The 11,342-nt window shown below is 43.1% G+C and overlaps 1 protein-coding gene across 8 annotated transcripts in view; it reads left to right on the top strand.

The window, feature by feature from the left end:
• The first annotated feature begins 4,901 nt into the window (after nucleotides 1–4,901).
• The window catches only part of SEC31A (SEC31 homolog A, COPII coat complex component), a 67,551-nt gene continuing 61,110 nt past the window's right edge, over nucleotides 4,902–11,342 (top strand). The window contains exons 1-2 of one of the 8 annotated variants that reach the window (XM_045017732.1): nucleotides 4,902–5,067; nucleotides 10,955–11,037. In XM_045017732.1, the coding sequence (XP_044873667.1) occupies nucleotides 10,959–11,037 (79 nt within the window). In that variant the 5' untranslated portion in view covers nucleotides 4,902–5,067; nucleotides 10,955–10,958. Of the gene's footprint in view, nucleotides 5,068–6,941; nucleotides 7,146–10,954; nucleotides 11,038–11,342 lie in introns of those variants that run through there. The other 7 variants (XM_045017728.1, XM_045017726.1, XM_045017729.1 and 4 more) reach the window with 7 other exon arrangements.

Below are 11,342 nucleotides of genomic sequence, written 5' to 3'. Positions count from 1 at the left end.
CTCCCGGCACTCGGGAGCGCTCCAACCACTGCCAGCGCTGATGGAACGCGCCCTCAGATTGGTGAGCGCCTCTTCTCTGCCCTTTCCGATTGGTTCTCGCTTCCCCCCGCCCCCCGTTCGCTAGCCCGTGCGCTATGGAAGAGAGGCTTTCATTGGTCGCTGTCCTCCCGGCGTTCCTGTGACCACACCTTCTCAGCGCGAGAACAGTCTGCGACCCTACCCCGCATAGCTCCGCGGAAGCAGGAAATAGGAAGGAGAGTTGAACCAATCAGAAACGGCACAGGAGGAGGCAGCCAATCAAACCCAGCGTACTTGGAGCCAATGGAAGCGGCGCTCTCTGCCTGGGGGTGGCCGTATCCGGGTTACTGGTCACGCATGTCTCCGCGCGCCCCTTCCCTTTCGTCTCTGGCTGCTGCGCGGCGTGCGGCGGTGGCGCGGAGCGGGGGACTCAGGCTCTCGATGGGGAAGGAGCTGCCCGAGGGGGCGCTGCCCACTCCCCAGCCAGCACCATGGGCCCCAGGCGGGGAGGCCCTGAGGCAGGCGGGGCCGCCACGTGGCGCCTCTGCGCCCGCCGCCTGGGGCTCAGCCGGGGCCGGGCTCTGCCTGAGGCGGGGCTGAGCTGTTGGGGTCATAGGTTCGTTCCCGTGTGGACGGAAGGGGCCTGGGGCTTGAACCCGAGTCCGAGTTCACGTACTGTGTAGTCGGGGGCGTAGCAGCAGGGAACAGCCGGGGCCTGCGAGCGCTTAGCCTGCCCCACCCCCGGCATGGAGCGTCCCCCAGATCCGGGGTAAGTGAGTCGTGGTTAGCGCTAGCCTGTGTCCTGGTGCCTTGACTTGACTGGGTTGGGCCGAGAGCCCAGTGGCTCACGTTGTGTCTAGAGACACGCCTTCCCGCTCAGGCCTGGCACGGCAGTCCCCAGCACTTCAGCGGGAGGCTCGTTATCTTGCCTACTTTACAGGAAAGAGGCCCAAGGTAACTTGATTAGTGCACCAGCGGAAATTAAACTAACCCTTACGTGCTTTACTGGAACAAACCCGTGGATGCCTAACAACTCCTGTGCTGTACCAGCTCTGGTCAGTGTAGCTCCAGTAGCCAGTTGGGTTAATGAGCACTACCGCTTTACAGATCTCACGTAAGGGTTAATGTTGGCGTGAGCATGTGCAGAATTACTGACATGCTCAGGTATAAGAATTTAAAACTTTCTGGAATTTAAGACACCCTTGTGATAAATAGGGAACCTGGGCAGCTATTCTAAACTAAAGTAGCAGTTGATTGATCTACCTGAAGCATGAGGGGATGAAAGGAGGCGAGAGATGGAACATCAGCAAGTATTTGCCATATTGATGTCTCTCAATACTCAACTGTGTATGAACTAATCCAGCTTGAAGTTCCACAGAACAGATACGTTGCAGGCAATAGTGGTGCAAGATTCATTCCACCATTGGCATGCCTTAGCCTTGACTGGAGGAACCTTTCTGTGTGCAAGTGTAACTGAGTTGTCGGGAGAATTAACTTGTAGCCCACACTTAACACTAGAAGAATACCCAATGTTTTATTGTGCTGGCTTTTGTAATGTAGATAAACTGCCCACTAGAACATGGACTAAAGCAATCAACTAGCTATCAGATAGTGAAACCATTATCACATGTGACAGCCATCTACTACTTTCTTCTTAGAGCCAAGTAAAGTGTTGGTTTAAGGGGTGGTTAAGTGCTACTGTTCACTTAATATTTACTTGACACATGTCCAATGATTAAAACCTTTTCACTGCTGTTCACATCATGATGTGCTGTGATTAGTATCTGTTTGGATGAGGATATGTGGTTTAAAAACCGACATAATGTGCTGACATAACTTAAGTGGAAGGCTGGGTAAAGCCAATAAATATTACTAATGCAAATAACTGTTGCTGCTAATTTTTGATCCTTTTTGCACTGATGTAATTTTGGGAAGAAAAATCACTTTTTAAATGTATGTTCTTACTCCTTTAGGGATTTTTCTACTGACAAGATCTGCCAGGCAAGCTTGGAATCTGGAAGTTCATATTACTTAACTATTGTTCAGGTGAGGGTTTCATTAAGTGATTTTGAAGTATAGCTGATTTCCCTAATTGGGGAATCCAACAATAATTTAAGGATGTTCAAAAATGGGAACTAAATATTTTATTTTACCTACATTCTTTAGGAAGGGGTATCGCTTCCCAAAAAAGTCTAAACTGACTGTAGAAGAGAGGAGGGTTTGGCAACATAGCAGTGAATTGCAAGAAGTCGTAACTTGCCAATGTTAGGTGTAAGTAGTCCCCTTCTCTGATGTGGTTTTTTTTTCACACCCTGACTGGCAAAATAACTAAAGTGTAGATCAAGTACTAAACATCAAAGAAAAGGGGACCTCTCTTTTTTTTTTATTTCTTTTGACCTGTAACAGTAGCTGCAGTAGTAGAATCCCTTGTGTCCTACCTGAAAAATATTTTCCTCCCAGGCCTGTCCCCCTTACTGGCCTGTTTCCTGTCCTGAGCAGATAAAGTTGCTTACATCATGGTTCAGCAAGTTCTTGGGCGGGAGGGGAGAAGAAAAGCGAATAAAAGGTGAAAATAGAATATTTAAAACTATTGAAATAAAAGCCTCAAATAACCTTAGGTTTAGAGAGCCTCCCAAATTTTAAATGCAGTTAGAATAATTAACTTACACTTTTTTGAAGAGAACTATTTTTATCAACTTTAGAACTTGATTGGGAATTGGCAAACCATGTATAGTAAGCTAGGCTTAAAGATTTGCAAGATGAATGTGGTAAGTTTTTTTTAATATATTGTGTTAATTTGTTTTGCCTAGTGTCCAATGATTAAAACCTTTCACTGCTGTTCACATCATGACTCGCTGTGATTAGTATTTGACTGGATGAGGACATGGGGTAAAAAATTCAAAACTGGATCTAAAAACATTGGTAGTCAGTTCAGTTTGCAGATTAAGAAAAACATAAAATACACTTCTGGAATTCATTCGGTTTGAATATATAACAAAAGAATTTCTCCTTTCCCTCCCCAGCATTAAATTATTGCTGTCTACTTGTGAAAGGTGAACTAAGATTTTTTGGGTGCACTTGTTGACATGTGGGTAAGCATTAACACTTTTGTTAATTTGTTTGCTGATTCAGTTTGTGCCTGGTATTGTATCTCAGAACAGTGTATTACAGCATATTAGTGTGTACTACAGTACCTCAGTGCAACTAGTTTGGGTCTGACCTTGTTTCTGATTCTGAATTTTTTTATTTTTGTTAGACCCATCATGTTTGTTAGGTGTTTATTTCGTATATTCAGACTCCAGGTCTTGGAGATGACAAGGGGATAATTTAAAATAAGCTGAACCAGACAGTAATGAGCATTCTTTCTAAAATAAATGTGTAAAAATTGAATGAGTATGTTTCTAGAAATACAAAAAAATTGTTTAAACGCTACTGGGAGGACATCCTAATTGTGGTTGTAATAGACTGTGGGCTTTACTGAACTGTTACTGAGCTTGGTAACATGCAGAGACAAGATGGGTGAGGTAACTTTTTTATTCAACCAATTACTGTTGGGGAAAGAGACAAGCTTACACAGAGCCGTTCTTCAGGTCTGGGGAACTTAGGAACATTTACTGAAATTGTGGGCTTATTGAGCAAAGACTCCTAAGAATGTTGAAGTAGAAGTTAATCTGCACTAAATTAGACCTGTATCTATATTGTCAAAAATGTAATATGCTTTTTTACTTTTCAGGTAATTGTGAAGAGTTTCTATGTTCCATCTGAATTTCTTCTTTCATCTTTAAGGAAGATGCTTGAAAATTGTTTGTTTACTTTAACCCCCTCAATGAAAAAGAGGAATCTAGTTGCTGATGTAATGCTTTTTATAGTGGAAAAAGTAGTGGTGAAGGCAAGAAATATGTCTCAAAGCATTTGTTTCGAATACAACCTGTGAATCTTGGGAGATTGCTTTTGGAGACTGTTGTAAAATCCTCTTCATTTGTATTGGTAATAAACATGATATGTTGCCCTTGATTTAATTATGTGGTGCCTTGGCTTTATTTCTTTTAATTCTCTGTTCTCACTGCTGTAGAATAAGTGCCTTAAACATGTATGAGCTCTAAGCCTCATAACAGTGCTGTTAGTTAGTTAGGAAACCATCCCTATTTTCACCCAGGGAATTATACTAGTAGCAGTCTCACATCATATTCAGCATGAAGGGAGAAATGTGACCTTTTCCATGAAAATGGCAAAACCTCAGTAAAGGTGATCAAAATGCTTTACTCTTGCTGGGGCTTGTCTAGCCCTTGGGCCACAGTGCTTTGGAGAGGCAAACTATGGTGAAGGGGGCCAGCTGCCCACAACTTCCTTTTTGCCTTCACTGCTAGGCTCTTGTATCTTGTACTGAATAGCAGAACAGTTTGGCAGTGGAATTTGGTTACAGATCAGAAACAAAGCTGAGGGTGCAGAACTGTACTTGGTAAGTATGTTGGAACCTCCTCTACAGTGTTTTGGGGCCCTTCCCAAGGAAAGGAGAAGGGACAAATGTCTCATTCCTTCAGGACTCTCTGAGGCTGGGCAGGGGTGCTAGAACCAGGGTTTAGTGGTACTGACAGCCACTGAACCAACCTAACCCCTCGGTATGATGGACACCACTTCCAGCCCGGGGACGCGGTGCCCCCCGGCCCTTACTTCCAGCACCGCTGAATCAGGGCAATGCTGCCAAGCAACCCTGTACCAGTGGGGCGGGGGCAGCCATCCAGCTGCTCCGCCATTAGAGCTCCATGAAAACTCCCCGGCGAGCCGCCGCAGCAGCGTCTGGCCGGGCTGTTGGGAAAGCGCGGCAGGCCGCCTGCCGGGGCGGGCACGGCCTAGGCCCCTCTCGCTGGGAGCTGCGCGGCCCGGAAGGCCCGGGGCCGGGCGGGGTCTCGGTGCCGGAAGCCGGGGCTGACGAGGGCGGCGCTCCGGCTGCCACGTTGGAGCGGGACGCGGAGGAGCCTCGGGCCGGGGGCAGGCAGCTGAGCCGCCGCAGCGGGACGTGGGGCGCAGCGGAGAGCTCGGCCCCGCCAGGTGAGGGGACGCGGGGCGCCGCCGGGTCTCTCCGTTCCTAGGGCGCGGGGTTGCCGCCTGGGGTCTCTGGGGGCAGAGCGGCCCTGTCTCGCAGGGTCCCCCCGGGCAGAGCAGCCTCGCTTCCCCGGGGCTTCCCGCTCGCTGGCCTGGCCTGGGCCGGCCTTTGCTTCTAGCTCTGCCGCTCTGGGACTGGGATCGGGCGCTTTCCCTGCCGCAGGGCCAGTCCCTAAAAGCCAGGGCTTAATTCGTGCCAGGGCTAAGCCCCGCCACCCCCAGGCTTGGCACTTAATAGCCCCGGCACCGCTGGGCTTGCCTCGTCAGCTACTAAAGTAGCAGCGTTATTTGTGTCCTGGCTCCTCTTTCATTACAAATTAAGCACTGCTGGAAGCCGCCTTGCTGGCAGCTGAGAAGTGACAAACTCTGCCCCCAGCCCCTCTACCCGGAGCAGTGGCAGGGTCCTGTGGATATCACTGTTGTGGGAAGAGTGATTAGACCTAGCTTTGTCATAGTAGCCTCTGAGGTTGTTTAATATATTTTACTAATCTCTATTTCATAACTTTCTCCAAAACACATGTAATATGGGTTTGACACTTCTAGGGTTTATAACCTAATCTTAATTAAAAAAATGTTATGCCCCATCTACACCATGTTTGCAAAAACCTTCTATATAAGCCATCTTTAAACACAGTATCCAACCGCAAGGGAAACCAGAGTATAGATGGAGCCTTAAAGCTCTTTAGGAAAAGAGATTCTAGAAAGATGAAGAAAGATTGCACGATTGCTGTAGGTTCACATATTAATAACCATTTTGAGATTTTCGTCTTGCCTGTATTATCCAAGTTAGTAGATATGTAAATATTACCCTACCACAGTTACATGGAAATACAGAATATTTTTAGTGAGTAGCTCAAATATAATCCTGAATCTTTGATTTGCAGCTCCCAGATGTTGTTAATGGGTATTGTAAAAATACTTGTAATTATAAATGTGCATACAAGAAAATGTTTCTTCACTGTTTTAGTCAGTGAATTTAGTATTGTTAGTGAGAATTTTTATTTTCATTTGTAAAATATATGCATCTTTTATAGCTTTTCTGTACTGTAATATATTGACCATACCATGCTATAAGTAAAAAGTATAAGAAAATATCTGGAAAAACCATGAGCCTTAAAGGTGCTGAATCACTCAGGATATCAGGCCACATGCTAGAACTTCTCTAATGAACTATATTTATGAGTGGTTCACTAGAAGAGTGCAGTAACATGTTTTTCCTGGACGGTATAGATGGGGCTATCGTGCCAACATGGCAACAGCAAGACTTCCAACCTACAAATTTTCTTTTGCCAGTACCCTTGTGACTCAAAGTGAAGCTATGTTATTACCATGGTATAAAATAGACACTGCTAAACAGCTGTATTCCTTAGATTGACGTCCAACCAATCTTGTGGTGGTAAAGAATTTATGAAATTTACTGTTATGTTATAAAGAGGAGGGGAGCCCGTCTGTTTTATGTTCTCTTTTAAAATGGTGTTTGGTTCATCAAAGTCATTTAAATAATGTCACTCAGTGTCCACCTGGCAGTGATCTCTCCTATGAGGGAGGGGTCCCAGTTGGTCCTGGCAGAGAGTAGGCAGCAGAGTACCCTGCATGTATTGCTGTTTTTAACAGCAAAAGTATAGGCTATGTGAAAACAAGAGTAGGATTTATGTGTACATACACTGTAGAAATCACTTTTAATATCCAGAAAAAAACTCTGCAAAAGCAAACCTTGTTATGAGCAAATGCAAGAGATTCCTTATCTAAAATTGAACTAGACACAGTAATATGCATCTTTGTGATTCCCCAGGTGCTTCATGGGTGTCTGCACACTTGATGAGGACACCCAGTAATCATCTCTTCCATGAGCAGTTTCAGAGAGGGATTGTGCAATTGCCCTTTTTTATTTAAGGGTTTGAAGTCCAGTCAGGATCTTTCCACACAACAGCGTTCTTCAGCCCAGTGGAGCACACACCTGCTTGGCCTAGAGCCAACTCCCAACTAAACCTCACTCAAGTTTGGGAAAAGCATTTCTGGGACAGGTATTTGAAACTATTCCTTAGTTTTAAAAGTAGAATGAGGATACACATGGTACTTTCAGTGTGAGGTGCCCTACTACAATGGTTTTTAATTTAGTTTTAAAAAAATTAGATCTCTTTATATATGATTTTTGAGGTCTGCTACAAACTAACTTTATAAAATATCCCCCTAAAGGATACAAAATTCAGATGAGTAAGACAAACTGTGTGTTGTCTGTTAAATTATCAAGAGCTCTGTTGAAAAGACCTTTGTCTAGCAACAGTCTAAGAACTCCTGATATTGATTATGATGTGCATATTTGATGTAAGATGCAGGGTTCACAGTTAGGGCCCTACCAAATTCACCACCATGAAAAACGCATCATGGACCATGAAATCTGGTCTTTTGTGTGCATTTACCATATACGCATTGGGGGAGACCAGCCTTTCTCAAATTAGGGGTCCTGACCCAAAAGGGAGTTGCAGGGTGGTCACAAGGTTATTTTAAGAGGGTGCAGTATTGCTACCCTTGCTTCTGTGCTGCCTTCAGAGTGGGTGGCCAGAGAGGGGTGGCTGTTGGCCAGGCGCCCAGCTCTGAAGTCAGCACCCTGCCAGCAGCAAGCAGCGCAGAAGTAAGGGTGGCAACACCGTACCATGCCACCCTTACTTCTGCGCTGCTGCCTTCAGAGCTTGGCGGCTTGAGGGGGGCCCAACTCTGCCGGCAGCAGAGCAAAAGTAAGGGTGGCAATACTGTACCATGCTATCCTTGCTGCTGCTGGCGGTGGCTCTGCCTGCAGAGCTGGGTTCCTGGCCAGCAGCCACCGTTCTCCAGCTGCCCAGGTCTGAAGGCAGTGCCACTGCTAGCAGCAGCGCAGAAGTAAGGGTAGCAGTATTGCAAACTCCCCCCCCCCCCCAATAACCTTGCAACCCCTCCACAACTCCTTTTTGGGTCAGGACCCTTACAGTTACAACACTGTTCTCAGTGGTAGAAGATGACAGAACAAGGAGTAATGGTCTCAAGTTGCAGAGGGGGAGGTTTAGGTTGGATATTAGGAAAAACTTTTTCACTAGGAGTGTGGTGAAGCTCTGGAATGGGTTACCTAGGGAGGGGGTGGAATTTCCATCCTTAGAGGTTTTTAAGGTCAGGCTTGACAAAGCCCTGGCTGGGATGATTTAGTTGGGTTTGGTCCTGCTTTGAGCAGGGGGTTGGACTAGATGACCTCCTGAGGTCCCTTCCAACCCTGAGATTCTATGATTCTATGATTCTAACACTGTGAAATTTCAGATTTAAATAGCTGAAAACATGAAATTTATTATTTTTAAAATCCTATGATCGTGAAATTGACCGAAATGGATGTGAATTTGGTGGGCCCTATTCACAGTATAATTATCTGGGTATGTGTTGTCAGAATGAACTTCTGCAGTGTCAAGATTGAAATCAAGTACAGAAAAGAATTAATTGAAACCTTCCCATTATCACAGAATAAGTGTGGCCAATAAAGACATTTAAATTTTGAGTATTCCCACTACTCCCTTCTTTAAGAAAATGTTCCTCATTAAATAAAAATTAGAGGACAAGATATGTTGTGCCTTAATGTTAATTTGCCCTAGGATATTAAAGTCTATTTTAGGGTCAGTGTAACAGATTAATTATTATAAGCATTTTGCAAAGGTTGAATAAACTTTTTCCTGTTGGAAGTAATTTTCAAATTACCATTGCAACCTTGCAAAACTCACTAATCCAGCTAGTGCAAAAAGTTATATTTTATACACCCTTTGGTCAGGGCTGGCAGTTTTCCAGGAAAAACAAGTGTAGGATGGAGCACTGCTAAATACGGTTTAAACCAGGAAAGTGGGGAAAATATTTGCTTCAGTGTCCAGCAAGTTCAGCAAGCATAAGACAAATCTTTTCAAACTTTGAATACATCCATTCAGAACTAAGGAATAGACTCAGTCTATCCACTACATCAAAACTGGTCTTCTGCTACAGAATGTTGTAGGCCAAATGGGTTAAGGTCGTTGTTTTAGCTGTTGTAGTTATAGTAATAGTACAACTGGTCATCTGCAACTCTTCATGCTTCTGATTGCTTAATGCAACTGTGCATTATTGTTGTTTTTATATAATCAAATGTTTTTGACTTTAGTTTATATAGTATCGAAATATGAGTCATGACATGTATAACTTCCTTGAGAAAATACAAACTCAAATATATACAGACATTCCCATGTTCAGCATCATAATGACTATATTATTATTACATCCCAATGCAGTTTTACTTCTTATTTGTACAATCCTAAATTAATCTGTGTAGCTACTGCCTTATGTAACCACAGTTTGAATATGTAACTTAAACTAGATAATGCGATATGCATGAATTTGAAACAATTTTTAAAATAGCAAATGCCTTAAATTGGGACTAACTAGTTTTATCCCGGGGTGGTAAAAACCTTGATTTTACTTGGTAACAACCAGCTCTGGTAATTACCATGTCATCCCTGCCTTGAGTAAGTAAATTTTTGCAAGCCTGAATTATTATATTTTGTTTAAAATGTCTGTGTGTTGCAAAGTCTTTTAGATTATTATGTTCTGGGCTCTGCTTAGGAGGCATTTGATGAAAAAATTGAGCATTTTTCAGGAAACTTTTAGCTGGAAGACCAGTTTTATCAGTTGCTTTTTTTTTTTCTGAATTATCTTGCATCACATGACAATTAACCTTTGCACTTCTTCACACAACTTTTTGTTCATGCACAAAAGCTGCATAAATCCGCTTGTGAGGACTGTGTGACTCAAAGTTGTTGAGCATTTCAGGCTTTCACTTAAACTTTCACTTCCTTTTAAACCATTAACGAAACCACAATAAGGAGAAAATTCTTGGCATTTCAGAATGTCATTATTATGAGGACCATATAACCTTTTCATGGGTGATTGGTAGAAGATCGTGACTGAAAAACTGTTGATGTCTGAAATGAGTATTTCGCGTTACTTATCTTTTTATATACACATGCTTCCTCAGCCTGTATGGGAAGAGGGACATACCTAAAGGGATACTTTTAACTTTCTTTGTACTTACTATTGTTCAAAATAACACCTAAAGTTACTAGAATTTAAAGAGATTAGAAAAAGCATATTTTTGTCTTTTTTGCTTGCTTGCTTGCTTTGTACATTTGATAAGCCTTTACATAGAGTCAATTTCATTGTTTTCTCTGTATAATCAGTCGGGATTGTTGTTTGTGTGGGTTTTGCACAAAAATTAAAAATAGGAAAATGTTGTTGTAAGACCACAAAAATTGGCAGACAGATTCAAGGATAGGTATTGAACCTGAAACTCCTTTACATTAATTTCTTGAGATTGCTAGAATGCAAGTTAACTATGTCCCTAAAATATCACTAAGGAACAGGATTAGTAAATTCTTTGACACGGTTTTAGAAACCAATGTGGTGGTTTTCAGTAGTGACTTTGTGGTAAGTTTCAGCTCTGATGACAGTTTATGAATGTCAGTTTGGGCATTTAGAAACATGGACAGTATTTTAATTTAAATGTAATAGCTGCTGGAAGATATCAAGTTATATCATGTAAACTCTTATTATCAAAGGCATTTGGTCTAAGAACAGAATCTCACAGCAGTTGCTGTGTTCCCCAGGTTTATTTAGTTTCATTCAACATGTTTAGCAAGTATTAATTTCCTGTAAACTTCAATAATATTTCACCATTGCCCTCCTCCCTACAAACGCCACATCATACCCACAGTTCCACGTACAGCCCATTTCCCCTCTGTTGTACTGGTGTCATTTCCTCCTGATTTTCTGTATTACAAAAGTTATCTTCTTTTAGCAGGATGAAGTTAAAGGAGATTGATCGTACTGCTATGCAGGCATGGAGCCCTGCCCAACAACATCCCATTTACCTGGCTACAGGTAACTTGTTGAAGGGTATGGTCCCTACCCATGGGGCTTTGTATGCATATGATGTAGATTATAATATACTCACTATACTTGTATTTTATAATAGAAAATTAATGTCCCGAAGGCTGAAATAGTAATTGAGAATGCAATACAGTACCCACCTGAAATCACTTTTCAACCTCTGGAGTATCAGCTTTCCTTAGAAATCAAAACCCCAGCCCACATATACCTTGTAAACGTGCATGTTTGCCCTAAGTGTACGGCAGCGTTAGTAACTTAATTTCAAGGCTTCTCTCTCCTAAATCATAGGATTTCAT

This window comes from Mauremys mutica, chromosome 5 (genome assembly GCF_020497125.1).
Source record: "Mauremys mutica isolate MM-2020 ecotype Southern chromosome 5, ASM2049712v1, whole genome shotgun sequence".
In the NCBI taxonomy this organism is placed as follows: Eukaryota; Metazoa; Chordata; order Testudines; family Geoemydidae; genus Mauremys; species Mauremys mutica.
This window is presented reverse-complemented; position numbering and strand designations above follow the sequence as displayed.